At 41.1% G+C, this 17,546-nt stretch overlaps 2 protein-coding genes across 6 annotated transcripts in view; both read left to right on the top strand.

Moving 5' to 3' along the window:
- Positions 1-55: 55 nt before the first annotated feature.
- rpl32 (ribosomal protein L32) lies at positions 56-3,211 on the top strand. Its single transcript, XM_058643480.1, has 4 exons — positions 56-173; positions 874-974; positions 1,085-1,266; positions 3,047-3,211. The coding sequence occupies exons 2-4, from the start codon at positions 879-881 to the stop codon at positions 3,174-3,176; spliced, it is 408 nt and encodes a 135-aa protein (XP_058499463.1). The 5' UTR covers positions 56-173; positions 874-878; the 3' UTR covers positions 3,177-3,211.
- A 1,652-nt stretch (positions 3,212-4,863) lies between these two features.
- Positions 4,864-17,546, top strand: part of LOC131468983 (glutamate receptor-interacting protein 2-like) — a 47,778-nt gene continuing 35,095 nt past the window's right edge. For 4 of the 5 annotated variants that reach the window (XM_058643738.1, XM_058643737.1, XM_058643736.1 and 1 more), the window contains exons 1-2: positions 4,864-5,243; positions 17,310-17,390. In XM_058643738.1, the coding sequence (XP_058499721.1) occupies positions 5,078-5,243; positions 17,310-17,390 (247 nt within the window). In that variant the 5' untranslated portion in view covers positions 4,864-5,077. Of the gene's footprint in view, positions 5,244-9,833; positions 10,374-17,309; positions 17,391-17,546 lie in introns of those variants that run through there. The other variant, XM_058643739.1, reaches the window with a different exon arrangement.

Here is a 17,546-nt window from a genome sequence, read left to right as displayed (position 1 = left end):
TTCACCTGGTACACTTTTGAAACACAAAAAAACTTTTAGTCCTGCTATCCTTTTTGCCATACAACAGCATCAGGAGAAAGAACTACTTTACCCATAAGGCTTTGCGGCACTCTCGGAAGTCCTTTTCTCTCTTTCCGGCGTCGTTGAGGTCCCTTTTGGATTTTCATCGGCTGGTGAGTTGATAGAATCTATGATAATCCACGCGATTTAAGGCATAATTTGGCCATCATGATTTGGTACTTCATTTAAATACGTTATATCTAAATGTGGTGGATTATATTGACCCTTTAGTCTGTATCTGAATATGTTTTTAACTTGTCCTTTTTGAGCGAGGCTGATGCTAACTAAAGAGGCTGCCATGTCTCTCCCGGTGAAATGGAGTTGTCGTGTTCAGTTATAGTCGAATAGCATTGTGAAGTAACTGTAGCTGTGCGTTTTCAACAATATTGACATTTGGTTATCTTAAATAAAAGTCAGACCAAATGAGACTGAACGTTAAACAGCCCGAATTTGACTACTATGGCTAACTAGATAGCTAGCTAAACACCGAACGCCTGATAGCCCATAGCTAGCTGTAGCTGTTAAGACACGTTTGCTCTGATGCTCACTGCAGAGTGAAATGTAAATTGATAGTGGTTAACCAGACGCTTAGAGAAGTTCATACAGATAATTTTGAATTGGCAGCAGTATTATTGTGTATGTATATATGTATGGCCAGTTCTTGGGTTTGTAGATCCAGAAACTGTCGGATCTTTTGCAGTTGTTGTACATGTCTCCCATCTATTTATATTGTGTTGCTTGCTGCTCAAAACACGTTTCGTCTCAATTGCATTGGCTTCTGTAATAATTTCTGCTGTGCTTTCCTCTCGCCAGTCACCATGGCAGCCCTCAGGCCCCTCACGAAACCCAAGATTGTCAAGAAGCGAACCAAGAAGTTCATTCGCCATCAGTCTGACAGATATGTCAAGATTGCGGTGAGTTTCAATCGCATATAAATGTACAACAGGGTTGAATGACACTTTTCATTTTCAAATTTGATTTGCAAGCATTTGATCATTGTATGTCCTCCCTGTATCTTTTACAGAAAAACTGGCGCAAGCCTAGAGGTATTGACAACAGGGTCCGCAGGCGGTTCAAGGGTCAGATGTTGATGCCCAACATTGGTTATGGTAGCAACAAGAAGACCAAGTACATGCTGCCAACTGGCTTCAAAAAGTTCCTGGTACACAACGTGAAGGAACTTGAGGTCCTGTTGATGAGCAACAAGTAAGTTGTGCTAGCACACGTTGTGAATTGAATTGTTAAAATGCCTGCCCATTTTTTTTTTTTGAGAAGCATATACTGTGTTTGTGTTTTCTAGTAGTCCTAATGCTGTGGTCAAAATGTATTTACATCAATAGTAATTCGTTCTCCATTGAAATGTTTTACCCTGTAAAAAACTGTAGCAGCTAGTTTTTGACTAGTCTGTTATGTCTAAATTGAATATTAATTTGCACTGTCTCTATGGGAAAGCCTCTAAATGGGTTCAGACTTTATGCAAACATTTGTTGAGTGGTTTTATACATTTTAAGTTCTTAATTGCCCAGGTAATGGTCATTTCATCAAAATGTGCAGTTTCCTTTTTATTTTTACAAGACTAATGTATTGAGCAAGTATATTGCTTACAACTTGCATTTGTTACATTTCAATATTTCTGTTGTCATGAGCAACATGGAAATAAGTTATTTATTCTCCAATAATTCTGTTGAGTTGACAAAAGAATGTCATTAATCTAAATGACCAAAACATGGATGACTTGACTGAGGTTTTGACACCCGGAAGGCAAAGTGGTTGAATTTGAACAGGTGTTAAGCTCACAGAAGCAATACTCTAATGAAGGAAAGGACCTATTTATTTCAGTAATTTAGTTATTACCATGTCTATTTTTTATAATTTTCTAGACTTTGACACACGATGGGACAAAAGTCATAGCTGGCACTAGATTTTTGTGACAAACATTTCGTTTTATAAAAAATACATTTTTAAGAGGAAGTACAACATAATCATCTTTTCATTTAAAATATACCGCATCAATTAATTAAATATTTTAAAGCAGAGCTTTATGGGCTAGTGATGCTTGTTACAGAAAATCTCATCATACCTTTTATTGGGCATTTATTTAATGTAACTGTCAGGGTTGGAGCATTGTAAAATTTGAAGATCATCTTCCTCATATTACAGTGTTAGACATCTATGTCACCCAGTACTCTAAAATCTAACATCAATCCTGCTTTGGCTATAGTGTTACTCGCATCAAGAAGGGAAAGGAAGCTTAGTCTGTGCTCCAGGTTTTTAAAACAGGAAGTAAAACTGCAGCTAAAAGATGAAGCAGGTGTGAGCAGCTACTTCAACCACAATCCAAATCACATTGTCATGTTGGTGCCCCAGAGTTTTCACAATATTGGAGATTGTGTCTTGTTTTAAGATGGGATATTCTTTACAGTAAGTGCAGTGACGGAATTCACAATTCTTGATCTGGTATTTAGTGCTCACTAATGGAATGAGTACTATTGTGGTGCAAACCACTACAATCCTGATTGTATTTGGGGAAAAAACAGAATGATGCGTTTAAAAGTGAAATGAGCAGAGAGGATAGGTGATGTTTCAAGAGAGGTTTGACAGTTTGAAGTCAGTTGGCATTACATTTGAGCACAAAGGTCAATGAAAAAGCCTGAAAATGTTTCACAACAAGCAAATCTATCTGAAGTAAAGCTGGAATGAAGCTGAAATTCACCTCACTCATGAGCATGTGACCCAGGAAGTAGTGTAATTGATTTTCAATGATGAACTTTTAAAAGAATTATCAAAATTTTGATTGTCTGTTTTCCCCACCTTTAAATAAGTACGGTAATTTTTATAATTTTGGACTTGTTCATTACCCTGTCTTTATTTGAATTTTATGACCTTGCAATTGACTTTATTTTCTAATTGGTATGAAATCCTCAAACATCTAATTTCAACATTACAAGAGTAATTTGTCTAACTGTTTTTTCCTTGGACTCTGTAGGACTCACTGTGCTGAGATCGCCCACAACGTCTCCTCAAAGAACAGGAAGGTGATCGTTGAGAGAGCAGCTCAGTTGGCCATCAAGATCACCAACCCCAACGCCAGGCTCAGGAGCGAGGAGAACGAATAAACTGCTTATTCACAATAAATGTTTAAAAATTGAAAGTGGCTCCTGGATTGTTTTTCTGCGTTTAATTCATCAGGGATTTAACATGAGTCTGGAAATGTCCACAATGTGTACAAACTACTTCCAAGTGTCAGTAGGATAAATGGCTGTTAGTCTAAAATGCTGGTAACGGAGTTGGTGAAGGGTGCTACATGGTGGTCTAGTGGTTAGCGCTGGTGTGTGTGTGTGTGTGTGTGTGTGTGTGTGTGTGGGTTCCTCCCACAGTCCAAAAACATGCAATGTGGGGATTAGGTAAATTGGACACCCTAAATTGACCATAGGTGTGAGAGTGAATGGTTGTTTGTCTCTATCTCTGTGTGTGTGGCCCTGTGATGGACTGGCGAACTGTCCAGGGTGTACCCCGCCTATTGCCCGATGTAGCTAAGATTGGCACAGCACCCCCTGCGACCCTCTGGTGGAGGATAAAGCAGCAGCAGTAGATGATGTATGGATGTGGAGTTGGTGAAGGCTTCACAGCTGCTAGTTTTCTCTTGAGTAAAAAGGTTATTCGTCACTTCATTCCAGATGAATGGATGTTAGCAGAACAAGGGGGAAGACGCCTGTAGGAGAGTTTGTTGAACTGTGATATAAATTGATAAAGCCCTTTAACTTTTATATAGAAACAGTTTTGCCTTGAAGATATGGTCAAATGTCTTCTGAAAGAAATTCAAGTTAGTAAAGCTTTGCTATTGCTATTTAATAATACATTAGGTACTGATTAATAATCATTACGACTCAATTGTTAAAAGATTTATTTTTCACTTCAGTTTGGCCCTAATACCCCGTCATACAACTCAGCTAAAGATTGGATTTATGATTTTCTGTGTCTGATCAATTTATGCAACTCCATATATCCTCTGCTTTCTTGAGAAACACCCAGAGTTGTATATTTTGTAGAAAATATTTGGGGTATTTAAATTACCCCAAATGTCTTCGAGCTATGGGTCTCAAACTGTGGTACGTGCACCATCAGTGATGCTACTTACACCACTGTATTGTGACGTTGTCGATAATGGTGTTACTTGGAGAGCTCAGGTGGTTCTTGGTATAAAAGGTTTGAGAACTACTGTATTAGACATTGTTTTTAACCACCGTTTAATGGGTCTTTAGTGAATGAATATCTCAATTGCAGAGAGCATGAGAAAGGGATTCAAAGCTCATGTTTGGCCTTGTTTTAACTTGGCACCCTCTATTTCTTCTTTGTCATCTCAAACCTACTGGATCTTCTGGTCCAGAGCAGACTAAGCCATACGTCGGTCATTCTGTGAAGATCACAATTTTCCTCACAGGGTTTGGATTAATGGCAATGACTGACTTTGGCAACATTCATCAACATGATCATACAAATCCTAACCTGACGTCTTAAAAAACGAAAAGTTATCACTCAATTTGTGGAAAACTATGATATTATTATATTTGGGTATATGTATGTATAGAATGTAACAATGTTCATTGCTGTGAAATGACCAGCTCGTGATTGTGTTGTGATGTTGTGAGTGGACTTCCTGCAGAGAAGGTTTCCACTGCGTTCTGGCCGCCAAGCTGTGACCCACAGCTCTGAGCTCTCTGCCATCTGTTCATGTAAAACTGACAGAATATTATACCAGAGACAGAGGAAAAACATCACATTTATGTGACCGGTCAGTTTTTCTGTGGCTGTGTGGATGTGAATATTTAACTGTTTCTTTTAGGGTTTTTTTTTTACAGTCACCTCAGTGAGGCTGAGGCCTGGAGGTTGTCCAGAGATGGAGAAGAACACGAGAACAGGAGGACAAGCAGAGACCGCAAGGTCTCAGAGATGGTGAAAGTGTCACAGAGAGAGGACAGAATCCTTCTGTTTGCTTGTCACGGGTCATAAAGTGAACATGTCAGCCAGGGTGATATTTGGAAAGGGCCGCCTCACTCCCATGCAGCTCTCCTTTGCCTTCCCTCAGTCAGAAAGCCTGATGAAAAGTGGCCGGTCCTCAGGAGGGAAGAGGAGGATGTTCTCTTTTTCTCTCAGATGTCGCCTTGGCATCATCAAAGGCAGAGGTAAGATAAAAAACATCCATATTGTAGGGAGGTGTGATGCATTCAATGACTGTGTTTAATATTGTGCATAAAGATTATGTTTTGTCAATTTTATGCACAGATTAATACTTTTACCTTGTATATCTACATCACTCTGAAATATATTAGTAAGCTAATACAAGTGTATTTTGGACACCATAGGATTTAGTGTAGCCTACGGCCGATATATGATGCCTATATATTATTTTGGCTGCGGAGACATCTCTAGACATAGGCTACATAAGCTGTCGCCTAGGGCGCCATCTACTGGAGCAAAGATGACCACAAAGAAAATACAGTATACATACTATATATATATGTATATATATATGTGTGTAAAAAAAAATATATATATATATATGTTCCTATAGTATATTTTTTTTAAGATAAAAGAAGACCAGGAAAGATGGAATCTGACTTTATATCGGTGTCTGTCGATACTTCAGATTGTGATAAGAGTACGGGACAAAGTGGTGTCGAGCCATTCTTAGGTGATTCATTCTCTTATTGGTTTTGTGCGGCTCACAAAAGCTGAGAAGGGGCGATTACTAACACCGACGCAAGAGGACTTTAATCTGTACAGGATTAAATTACTTTAAGTGTGAGTGGGTTTTTCCCTCAAGGGACACCAGATTTATCTAAGGGAAAAAGAGTAAAGAGTGTGTGTTTGCAGAGGGTCTCTCCTAAAATCTCTCCTTACAATTGAGCACTGAAGTTTATTTATTTATTTATTGAGTGAGTGAGTGAGTAAGTAGTGTGTGCTTGCCAACAACTTAATCAAGCCATTTTTCCTTTTCTGAATTCCACATGCAACTACAGTGGATCACCACAAGATGACAGTGTGGTTCAGTTTAATCAATGAGGAGGTTCACGTTTCTGACCCCTAAACCTGAAATAATAATAAAAAAATATTCAATATGATTCAGTATATGAGGCAGACTTGGAGGAGGGGGAAATAGCTGGAACTGGTCGACTGAGGGGTTTTGTGATTTTCATCCAAGTCCGCCTGGTTCTCTCTGCGGCAAAGATGCATTTTCTTGCATATTCCTTTTAAAGTCCTGCTACTTATGACAATGTGATGCTGATGTGCCAAACAATGAGGTATCTCCTTGTTTGTGAAACCTATTCTAAAGTACAATTCCACGAAATGCTTCACAGCATTCTTCTTCTTTTTTCTCGACTTCAATCTCGTAAATTAAGACTTTATTCTCGAAGTCTGTGAATTTTTTTTGTCAATGTGGCCCTGGTACTTCGTCGTACTGTGGAGAGCTGATGAGGGAAAATTTGACATGATTTTAAACCTTTAAAGGACTTTAAAGTGCTGTATATATGAATAAGTTGATATAATGACAGAAACCTATAATGTAATCATTACATTATGGCTCTGTTAACATGAATAACGTATATACGTCAGTTGTTTTCACAAGCCAACATTTCTCTCCTCGTTCCCTGAGGGTTTTTGTTGTTAGTGCAGCACATTTCTCTGCCTCCTGATTCTCTTTATTCTGTTGGAAATTAATTAGTCTTGGTCTGAATGACTTCACTCACCCACACTGTAAATGGGTTATTGAGGACAAAAGTCTCAGAGGAAAAGATCCACACTGAGAACCTTTGTGTCCACAGTCGCCACAGCCGACTAATTAGCAGGTGAAAACATGGAAATGTTTGTTTGGAACAACTTTATTACACATCTGTAATATCAACAGTGAAACAAAATCTCATATTGTCGCTTACTGAATGCATGTATTTTGGTCTTTTCTTTGGTTTTGGACCTTGTTATTTATTTATTTTTAATTAAAGATATTAAAATAAATAAATAAAAATAATCCTGACATTTAATTAAATAGTTAAAGCAGTGCTTAAAAAGCAGTGTTGATATGTTTATTAATGAATATTTAAATTGTTTGAAATTGATATTCAAATGGTCAATTTCGGACTTTTGAGTAGTAGATTTCCTGTCTTTCCTTTTTCCTTTTTAATTGGTTTATGGGGTGCAAAACATACATTTGTTAATATTTACAACACACAAATAGTTAACAGTAATAGTTAATAATAAACATCACAAACAAATATTATATTTTTGATGTGCTGTTTGTTGATTTATAGTCAGACCTTATTTTCATTTACTTAATTTGCAGATTTCGTAAATGATTCCCACTTTGTGGTTCAAGCAGTGTATGGACTTTTAAATATTTACACTTCAAGATGTAGTTACAGGCTGATATGTGTGAATATTAATACTAATAAATATTTATAATCGTAGAGTAAGTGGGGGAAATGATTAACAATTGTCAATATGTATGGGCGCTGATTCACAGATGTAGAAGATTAGGTCAATTGTTGAAATTTAACCCTCATATTATGCAGTGTGTAACATTATGTATATTTACAAAATGTAAGAATTTCTTTTCTTTTTTTAAGAAAATTTGAGTTTCTTTACATCCACATTGCAGTTTAATCAGTGTATAAACTTGGAAATATTAAAGACACGCTAAGATGTAGTTACATGGCGATATTAACAAATGGTCACAGTCAATTTTGCAGTGCTAAAGTAACACCAAAATAGTCAATTTAACACCTGTTTTGTTAATAACCAGTAAGAAAACTTACATTTTAACTCTTCAGGGTTTAAGTAACACTGAAAGAGTTAATTAAACTCATTTATAGAGCGTATTCAACTTTATAGTGTTAAAATACAACTATAAAAGTACCACTATTCCAGAGTATATTTGTTCCTAATCGAAATTGTTGTTACATTAATATTTAAACACTGCAAAATATATTGATAATTGAAGCATAGGTGGTAAAAAGTCATATAAATGGTTTGTTTTTTTGTGCTGTTTGGTTTTGGGCCTTGTTTTTCAGGACTTCTGAGGGCCTTCCTGTGCACAAAAAACAAATGGCGCTTTTCCATGTACAGTTCTAGCACTACTTGACTTGACTTGACTCTACTCGACACTCTCTGACCAATTGGTGGTCGGCATTCTGTTGACGTCACATTTTAGTATCGACTCAGCTCACTTGGAGGCTAGTCAGAGCAAGTACTGAAAAAAGCACCAGGTGCCAGGTACTACCCCGAATGGAAAAGCAAAAAAACGAGTCAAGCTCAGGACTGCTAGAACTGGTAATGGAAAAGTGCCGAAACATGCAAATTTTGCGATCTGGTTTAGTTTTGTGGCGTTCCCACTAGCCATGCAGCAGGCTTCCGCCCAGTCATACACCGCCACTCTTCCTTTGATCTATATGTGGGTTACCGTGGTTACCATGGTAGTGAAGCAGTCTCTATTCTTTTTAGGGCCAATCGGTCCATGATGCCAACCTCCAAAGCCAGTCAGTGTGCCACCTACTGGCAACAGGAAGTGCGCTTTCAGGGTGTGGTCTACATGCTTCTCTCTAATGCCACACAATGGCCACTGAGGTCATGCATGAGGGTGCAGCGTTGTTTGTAGCCCCAGTATTTATATCTGAATCCCCTGCTTCCAACACATATAATAATAATAATAATAATAATAATAATAATGATGGCTTGGATTTATAAAGCTGCCTCTATAGTGACTAAAGTACAGTAAGTGATGCAGATGGAGAATGAGAGAGAGAGAGAGAGAGAGAGCTGCTGGTGAGGCTGGAGGAAAAAAGGTATTTGTTGTTGGGGGTGGTGTTGGCTGCAGTGGGGTCAGGCAGTGGGAGGTGTTAAAGCTTGTGAGTCTGACAAATGGTGAGACAGGTGTGGCAGTGGGTCAGTCAGCAGACCCATAAGGCCCTCTGTGTTTGGGTGGAGGTGTCCCAGGCGGCCTCTGGATTAGCTCAGGGTCATTTCCACCGTCACACTTTAGATGACATGAGTTCGATGTTCACATTCTTTTCACATACACATTTAGCCGCATTCCGACTGCTTTACACTTATATTTCCACAGGACGTCGGTGTGACGACAACTGCACTGTATTGTTGAAGAATTTCAACTGTTACACATGTTCTCACACAGGCAGCTGCACAGGATTATTCATCTGCTGGTGTGTGTGTGTGAGAGAGAGAGAAACGTGACTGTGAAAGGCTCAGTCTGACAATGAATGTGCAGGTGGTGTTAATTGTGACGAGATTTGAGTGTGTGTGGTGTGTGAGCAGTTTTGTCACATCTAATCTGAGCTGTGTGAGCTTGTATGTGTGTGTGTGCGCGCGTGTTCTCGTATTTGTCAGGACCAGTAGTCCTTGTAGACCTTGTCCTCATGAGGTAGAGCCTCATTTCGGAGGACCTGGTTAAGTTTAGAACTAAGATTTGAATTGTGGTCAGGCTCAGGTTAGGGTGAGGCATTCACTGGTTATGGTTAAGGTTAGGGATATCGGTTTGTTTCGGCCGTTCAAACGAATGTAAGTCAGTGACTGTCCCTAAAAGGATAGCTGCACAAACCTGTGTGTCTGTGTGTATGTGGGTGCATGTGTGGTGTGTACATGCTGGGGGTGGGAGTGACTATCGTGTGTGCCTGCCTCACTGAACCCCTCTGGCAGAGGGAGGGAGAGAGAGAGAGAGAGAGAGAAAAGGAAGGAGCAACCACACTATGCTCTGTATGAGAGAGAGAGAGCAGGGTTATGTGTGAGCTCATGTGCATGAGCAAGGGATGATAAATCCTCTGGAAAAAGGACGAATGATTAGTAAGATTAGCTCAAAAGCAGAACCACAGCAAGATGGCAGGAGAGCTCGAACCATTTCTGCCCCTGCTTTGGATTTAATGGAAACACAGAGTTTATTGGAAGCATATTTTTGAGCTCTGAGAAGAAATATTCAACGCTGACATCTTTCTCAGCACCCAGATTAATAGAGAAGGGATCTAGAGCCCATCTGAGGATCACAAGTTGCCCTCAGGAGCTGCAGATTCCACGGGGTTCCACAACCAGGGACAGAGGTTAAACGGATGTTGGACTGGAGAAAAAAAATGAAGATGGAGTAATGTTTTATCTGAGCAGCTGAGACTCCAGTTGTCGGGTCTCCTACTTCAGTCTCAAGTGGAAGCGGAGTTGTGTGTCCACTCGTGGAGATCGGCAGGTCACTTTATCCTGCACTGACTGAGGTACAGCCATGCTGTGTGGTCTCAGGAGGGACAACAAGAGCAGCACTGGTAAGATGACCACACTGTGATATTTGCGATTCAGAGTGAGGGAGGCGGACAGTCAGGGGTTTAGGGCTGGAGGTGGTGAACTATCAACTGAATCATGTACGGGTTAAAGGCACAGGCGAGTTTTTTTGTAGTGGGCGTGCGTAAGGTTCTTATGTAGAGTCACTGTGTTGCATACAGTAGACAGTGTTGCAGGTTTGAGGATGGAAACAGGACAACTCCAACACGATTCAGGCATTGTTTGAATGGGACTAGGGACAGCACAGGAACTGTGTTGTAGAAGGCCCATCTAAAAATATCAACAAAAATCCTACTGTACTCTATATTTAGAAAACTGTCAGTATTTAAGGGCACACAGCTCTTTGGAAGTATGATCTGCCTTCATCGTTACACAACTTCTGTGTTGCATTTCTCTGTGTGTAGGAATGAGCTTGAGCCTAAGGAAAAGGCTTTCTGATAATGGTAAACCACTGAAAATAGTCATTGAGTCATCAGATTGTTTTCATTTACCCTCTCTTTTATGGCACCAGAAGTTATTCTAAAGCTGTAACACCCTCACAAGTTCCTTCTATACTTGCTTTAAAAAAAAAACCAGAACTATCCCTTCTAAGTGTTGCCCATGTTTTACATGTGTCATGTGTTTAACTTCAAAAGACCAATTACATGCAAAGAAAATATGATCAATTACAGTTGTGGAGACACTTGTAACTCACTACACTGATGAGCTAATGTACGCATTATGGCAGACGGATTACGAGAGATTTACGCGTCACTGGAGTCAACCACCAGCTCCTCGTACCACGCTGCCGCGTGTATCTGGGGCAGATAAAGCGACGAAAACTGGGTCCGACAGGCCTCAGTTTATAAATGAGTTTTACTTCTGAAAATAGCATTATGATTTCATTGTCATGCCCCCCATATTTAACCTACATTCTGATTGGATATGGAAGAGATGACATGCAGTGTCCTGAATTACATCAGGAGTTAATTAAAGGTCCAGTGTGTAACATTTAGGCAGGTTTATTGGCACAAATTCAATATGCTAACCATGAGTATGTTTGTCTGGGTAAATGATCGCTTCAGAAGAAAATGGTTTGGCTTTTCCATTTTATAGATCTAGCATGACTCGGTTTGGTATCAGGCCCGTAGTACCTCCTCAATGTGGGCGGGGTCGTCATAGCAGTGCTGTGTAAAACCGCTGTGATGTCGTTTTATACGCGACACAAACACACAAACGAGTGATGTCAAAGCAATTGTTTGTGGTGTTACTGAATCATTAGAATCAGTTATAAGCTCGTGATCGCCGGCTTTCGGCAGTGCTGACGCTAATTACACCAGACTCTTGCTAAATGTTGGCGAGTAACACATGTTTTTGTGATTTTAAAGTATTTTTTAACTGATCTACAGTTCAGTTTGGCATTGTTTGGTTTGATTATTATGTCAGATGTCGCGCTCATGACTCTTCCAGTGACAACACTCACTGACTGGTAGTCTGTCACATTTCAGTATCGGTTCAGCTTGCTTGGTACCAAAAAAAGCATCAGGTACCAGGTACAATTACTGATGGAAAAGCAAAACAAGCGAGTAGTAGTTGAGTCGTGCCAAGAAATGCTAGAACTGTCTAATGGAAAAGCACCATAAGGCTTTTTATTATGTTCTTTAGGCAAGGGCCTTGCTCTCAGGAGGGTTTTCAAGCAGAGGCTTACTCTGCAAACTGACATCCTTTCTGGTATGTGAAGGCCACCATAGTTCCCTGACACTCATAAAGGAAAGGGACGAGCAGTGGAGTCCTTTATTTTGTTGCATTCTGCAGTCTCACCATTAGATGTCATAAATTCTTACACACTGGACTTTTTCCTCGACAATTTAAGGGGCGGTACATACAATAACGAGTTTAGATGAATCAGCTTAAGTACGTTTTCTTCTGAAACATGGGAAAATCTCAAAATCATGTGGACAACCAACATGCTACTTTTGGAAAACCAAGATGTCATAGTCCCACCGCTATCTTGAACTGGCATTCACTGTTGCTATCTATATCTCCTTTCCTTAGTCGCCCAGCTGTGGTTCATTCTGTCTGACTCTGATTGTATGGGTTGTAATGTACACTTGTGCAAGCTCAATGTCTCCTTGGTAGCGTTACAGCACCACATACAGGCCTGACATGTGTTATAGCGAGTCAAGAGTCAAAACAACAAAGAAATGTATTGCTTAGGGAAAGTCCTGTTTCCGTGTGGAAAATGCCTAAAATAGTTGGGTAATTCACTGTTTGGGCCATCATGGTGAGTAATGGCCCCCATAGACTGAATGAGGATGGCTATGGGAGAGCGAGAGAGAGCTCAGAGGTACAGTAGCGTTCGGTCACGTGCAGTGCTCAGCGTAACCCAGAGCAAATGTTGCCTTTTGACTGCGATGACAGCTGCTGGACTGTCAGGACCCTCAGGAGCCCATGTGGGTATGAGGCCTAATATGTTTGTGATGTGTCACTCGTTTTCTGTATGTGTGTTTGTGCCTCACAGCTACTGGTCAGGTTATATGTGCAAGGATGTGTGCAAATTAGTGTGAAATACCATGTTATGCATATTTACTGTATGCATTTCATTAAAATATTCAAGGTCAGTAAGGATAATTTCTTATGTGAAGGAGTGACTCACGCTGCTGTTTGTATAATAAGGCTGGATTTACTTCACTCCTCATGTAAGAGATTTGCCCAAAGGTTTCAAGTCAAAGACGGTCTGACAAAGGATCCATGCCTGTCAGCTGTCTGAAGGCGTATTCTTCACTTGGCCTCATGTGGTGACTTGATGTAGAGAGAGCGAAGGCAATGGGATGAGTGGCCTCCAGCACTCGCCTGCCCAAAGTCCAGTCTTTACAAATCAGCCTTGATAAATTCCAAGCACGACACGCTGTAGGAACTGAAATGCCATTTTCCACGTCCAGTGGAAAACCCATTTACCGCTGAATGATGACAACACCTGTAAAGTAATACATGTATGTAGTGTATACTGCAACATGACAGAAATGGACCTGCACAGACATCAATATTGAATTGTTTGGTTAAGTCTTTGGTAGATGATTATATCCATATTTTCTGGGATTATTTCTTTAATTTCACCTATGTGTGAATGTCGACATTCTTGTCAGTGTCGCGCAAATACTCATCGATCAACTATCGATAACAAATGGTGGTGTGGGAGGACGACATGACGTGTTGCGGTTGAATAAATCAATTAAAGGAAATAATGAATGAAAGTTTGAATGACACAACTTTAATCAACTGTTACTTGGGACACCAACTCAGACCACAGACAATAATTAATCATAATTACGTGTGGGTTTTATCGGGGGACGCTGACGTCACCTTGCAGGTTTTGCCAGCGTTTCATAGCCCAGACCCTTCTCCGGTACTGGATGAACTTCTGTAGGTTTGTCGGTTTTTGACAACGTGAAATGAACGTGTTTCTGCTGAAAATAAGGTCTATATGCAGGAAGACTAATCTTTTGTGGACAGGGCGTGGGAACAGGAGAGTCAAAGCAGTCAGTTTCATGGGCCCCACGGCTATGAGCGGGTTTCAAGAAAAGCCGATTGTTTTAATCCCCATAACAACCATTTTGTGAGAAACCCCCTTTAATGACCTTGCTGGAGAGAGTGCAACCTACAGAGGACTCCTCTGACCCTACCTTTCTCAAATGTGGAAATATGGTGGCTTGGATGGATTAAACACTCTCTTACAACTTTGTCCACTCTCCCACTCTTTGAGTTTGAATTACCCCTTCAAAATCATGAAACACATGCTCTATTCACGCTGCTGTCGAAATATGTAGAAACAAGATGGCAGCCTCTGTCAAACAAGGTCAATAAACTATCTTAAATGTTACACATTGGACCTTTAAATCGGTTATAGGAGACAGACTCCCTTAAGCTCCATTAGCCACTAGCTCACCTCCATTTGTTCCTTTTATTGTAGGGCCCCCGGTCTCTTACCAGCACAACTCGAGGCCTAATTTTTGGTGTGTATTTGTTCACATTGTGGCAAATTGGCCCCATTAAAAGTTTCTTGTATTCTCCGTTTGCAACGTGTAACGATTCTCAAGCTACTTCTGGAACTGGAGGAGAGCGACTTTTCCAGTTTATTGATGTCAGAGTTGATGATATCCTTTGAGGGAGTAAGTAACACTGAATCTAAAAATACACATAAATAGCATGTCAGTGTGTTCAGATTTATGACAGTAAGTATGAAAGCAGTAGGATTCTCTGACTCTAACTGCAGTAATGGGGCACAATGGGTTTTGAAGTACCTCGAGTGTCTCTGTGAGTTGTGTGTCACAGCGGCTGCTGCCTGTAAGTGCTGCCTGTGTCAAGCCAAATCAACGAGCCTGACTACAAAAATGAAATTTACATTTTCATCAGAATCGGCACGAAAGATCTGACTCTAAAGTTAATCTTGTACCAGTGCTGTCAGAGCGGAGTCTTGAGTCTTCAGTGTTTGATTCCTAATCCGACTGATCAAAGAAGAGTCTGAGTACAAGGGTCAAGGTTGGGTTGAGTCGAGTTCCATGATGACCACCGGGGCTGAACTAGAAGCTAACATACAAATCTAAACTTAATTTACAGTCTGTGTCAGTCTTGTGTGACATGCAACTGATCCCATATTTATTGTATGTACATGGACATACAAAATTATGTTGGTTGGACTTGTGGACATATGGAAACTATAAACTGGCATTAAAGGAATACTTCACCGATTTGCATTTAGCTTTGTATTACTAGAATAGGGGTAGTATTTTTGAAAAATCCTGCTTCCCAACCTCAGTTTCCCCTGAGTTGAGAAATATTTTAATTATTTTCTTTGTTACGTGCCCACCAGTGACACATGGTCCTGTTAGCATAACTGTTAGCAAGGATGGTGGACACTGTTTACATTCTGTGAATGAGGTCCCGTCCCCCTACGAGTGGGTCTACTACAGTTTCAAGCCTCGGACCAAGGCTCGGACCAAGGCTCGGACCAAGGCTCGGACCAAGGCTCGGACCAAGGCTCGGACCAAGGCTCGGACCAAGGCTCGGACCAAGGCTCGGACCAAGGCTCGGACCAAGTGTCTAAGAGCACGACTTTATTTTGATGGACACACCGTGCTGCAAATGACATGTGAGGACAGACGAGGATCATACCATTATGTAAAAGAAGGAAGAGGGCAGATGCTCCAAAGATAGCCAGTGTAGTGGCACACGCCAGGTTCACACACAGCGACAGAGAGATCCAGATTTAAATGCAAGAAATGAGTGAAAACAGAAAAAGAAGCAGCATCTGGCTGCATTTCAAAGATATCGGAGACTGCAAAGCTCAGTGCAGTGCAGGGTTGGGTTGGTTGGTAACTAGGTTAAATGCAGGTTCAATGTTCAGTCGTTCATTTAAAGGTTTGATTAAAATGTTACTGTATTTTTTTTTATTGTGAAGAGCCATTTGGGAGCCAAGCCACACGGTGGTGTAGTGGTTAGCACTTTCGCCTTGCAGCGAGAAGACCCGGGTTCGAGCCCCGGTTGGAACAAGGGCCTTTCTGCATGGAGTTTGCATGTTCTCCCCGTGTGTGCGTGGGTTCTCTTTGGGTTCTCCGTTTTCCTCCCACAGTCCAAAAACATGCAATGTGGGAATTAGGTAAATTGGACACTCTAAATTGACCATAGGAGTGAGTGTGAGAGTGAATGGTTGTTTGTCTCTATCTGTGTGTGGCCCTGCGATGGACTGGCGAACTGTCCAGGGTGTACCCCGCCTATCGCCTGATGTAGCTGAAATTGGCACAGCACCCCCCGCGACCCTCTAGTGGAGGATAAAGCGGTAGATGATGACTGACTGACATTTGGGAGCCATAACATAAGAGCTGAGCCACAACAGCCAAATCTTTGTAAAGGGCCGGACATCCCATCACTTCGGAAAGGACAAGCTGAGTAGATTAGATGTCAGTAATTCTTACACAGTAGACCTTTAATACAGCAATATTTGAACACTGCATGCCAGATTAATATGGCCTGTTACAAAAAAAAAAACGAACAAAGAAGTCAGTACTTATCAATGTTTAAGTTTGAATGTAGTCAGTGCTCAAGTAATGAGTCATGAAAGTGATTTAAGCCTTTAGTGTCAGACACTTACACGCAGCCCACACTTTTTTAAAAGCCAACTTGGCACAGCTTTTCTTTAAGATTGTAATATGATGTTCAATCACTGCTGGACGGCTGAGAAGGTAAATCCACAGTGGACAGGATTAGAGAAGTGCCAAGTCAGTTTCCTCCTCACTGCGACTGCTGACGTGCTCGTATGGCTGCATTCAGCCTCAGATGGCCGTTCAGTGGCTCTGCTAATCTGAGGCCTGGCTGTGTCAGAAATGGTCTGTGTCTCGCAGTGGGTAAAAAAAAACAACAACATTTCAATCCCCGCAAGACAGATTGAACGTTCCCCGGCTCTCTGTAGCAGCTGTTGTAAATGACATAAAAATGATAATTTTCTATCTGTGCCCCGAACAGTCCATTAACCGCATGCTGCTCCTTCAGGAAAACGTCCATGCTTTAGTAGACGCATACATCATCGTGCTTTCCACAAATGAATTCCCGTGTTAAATTAATGGTTTTCAAGGGTCTTTGCTGCAGAAGCTGTTTTAAATCATCGACTCATTTATAGGATTGTAGTGGAATGACCGTCCAGGTCGGTGAGTTCAGGCTGATTAATTTATTTCAGCTGCCTGACGGATGCATGTGGCTGTTGGCTTAGTGATGTTTCCCCCCAATATTACCCAGGGTGCAGTTTGAGGCATTGAAGTGTGGGCTGCTGTCATGATGTGCAATAACGGTGGAGTTTATTCAGCCTCCTGCAGAGAGAGTTGTCCCATACACTGTAACTCCACGATTCCCCGGCAGCACCTTGATAAACCTCGCTGCTGTCTCCTCAGATGAAGGCCCATATTCCAAGGGGAGCAAGGAGTCCGGAGGAACTGACCAACCACATTTGTCCAGCAGGCACAGCCTTTCAGGTATGATACAGTCAATCCTGTCTCCACATTGTTCTGTTTTCTCTCGGTTGTCGCATTCACTCTGCTGCTGCTTATTCACCTGTGTCCTCGACGACAAGACGAGCTGGGCTGCATTTGACTAAGATTTTTGTCAGCGCACACTGTCACGTGTCTGCT

The sequence above is a fragment of the Solea solea genome, chromosome 11 (assembly GCF_958295425.1).
Source record: "Solea solea chromosome 11, fSolSol10.1, whole genome shotgun sequence".
Lineage (NCBI taxonomy): Eukaryota > Metazoa > Chordata > Actinopteri > Pleuronectiformes > Soleidae > Solea > Solea solea.
This window is presented reverse-complemented; position numbering and strand designations above follow the sequence as displayed.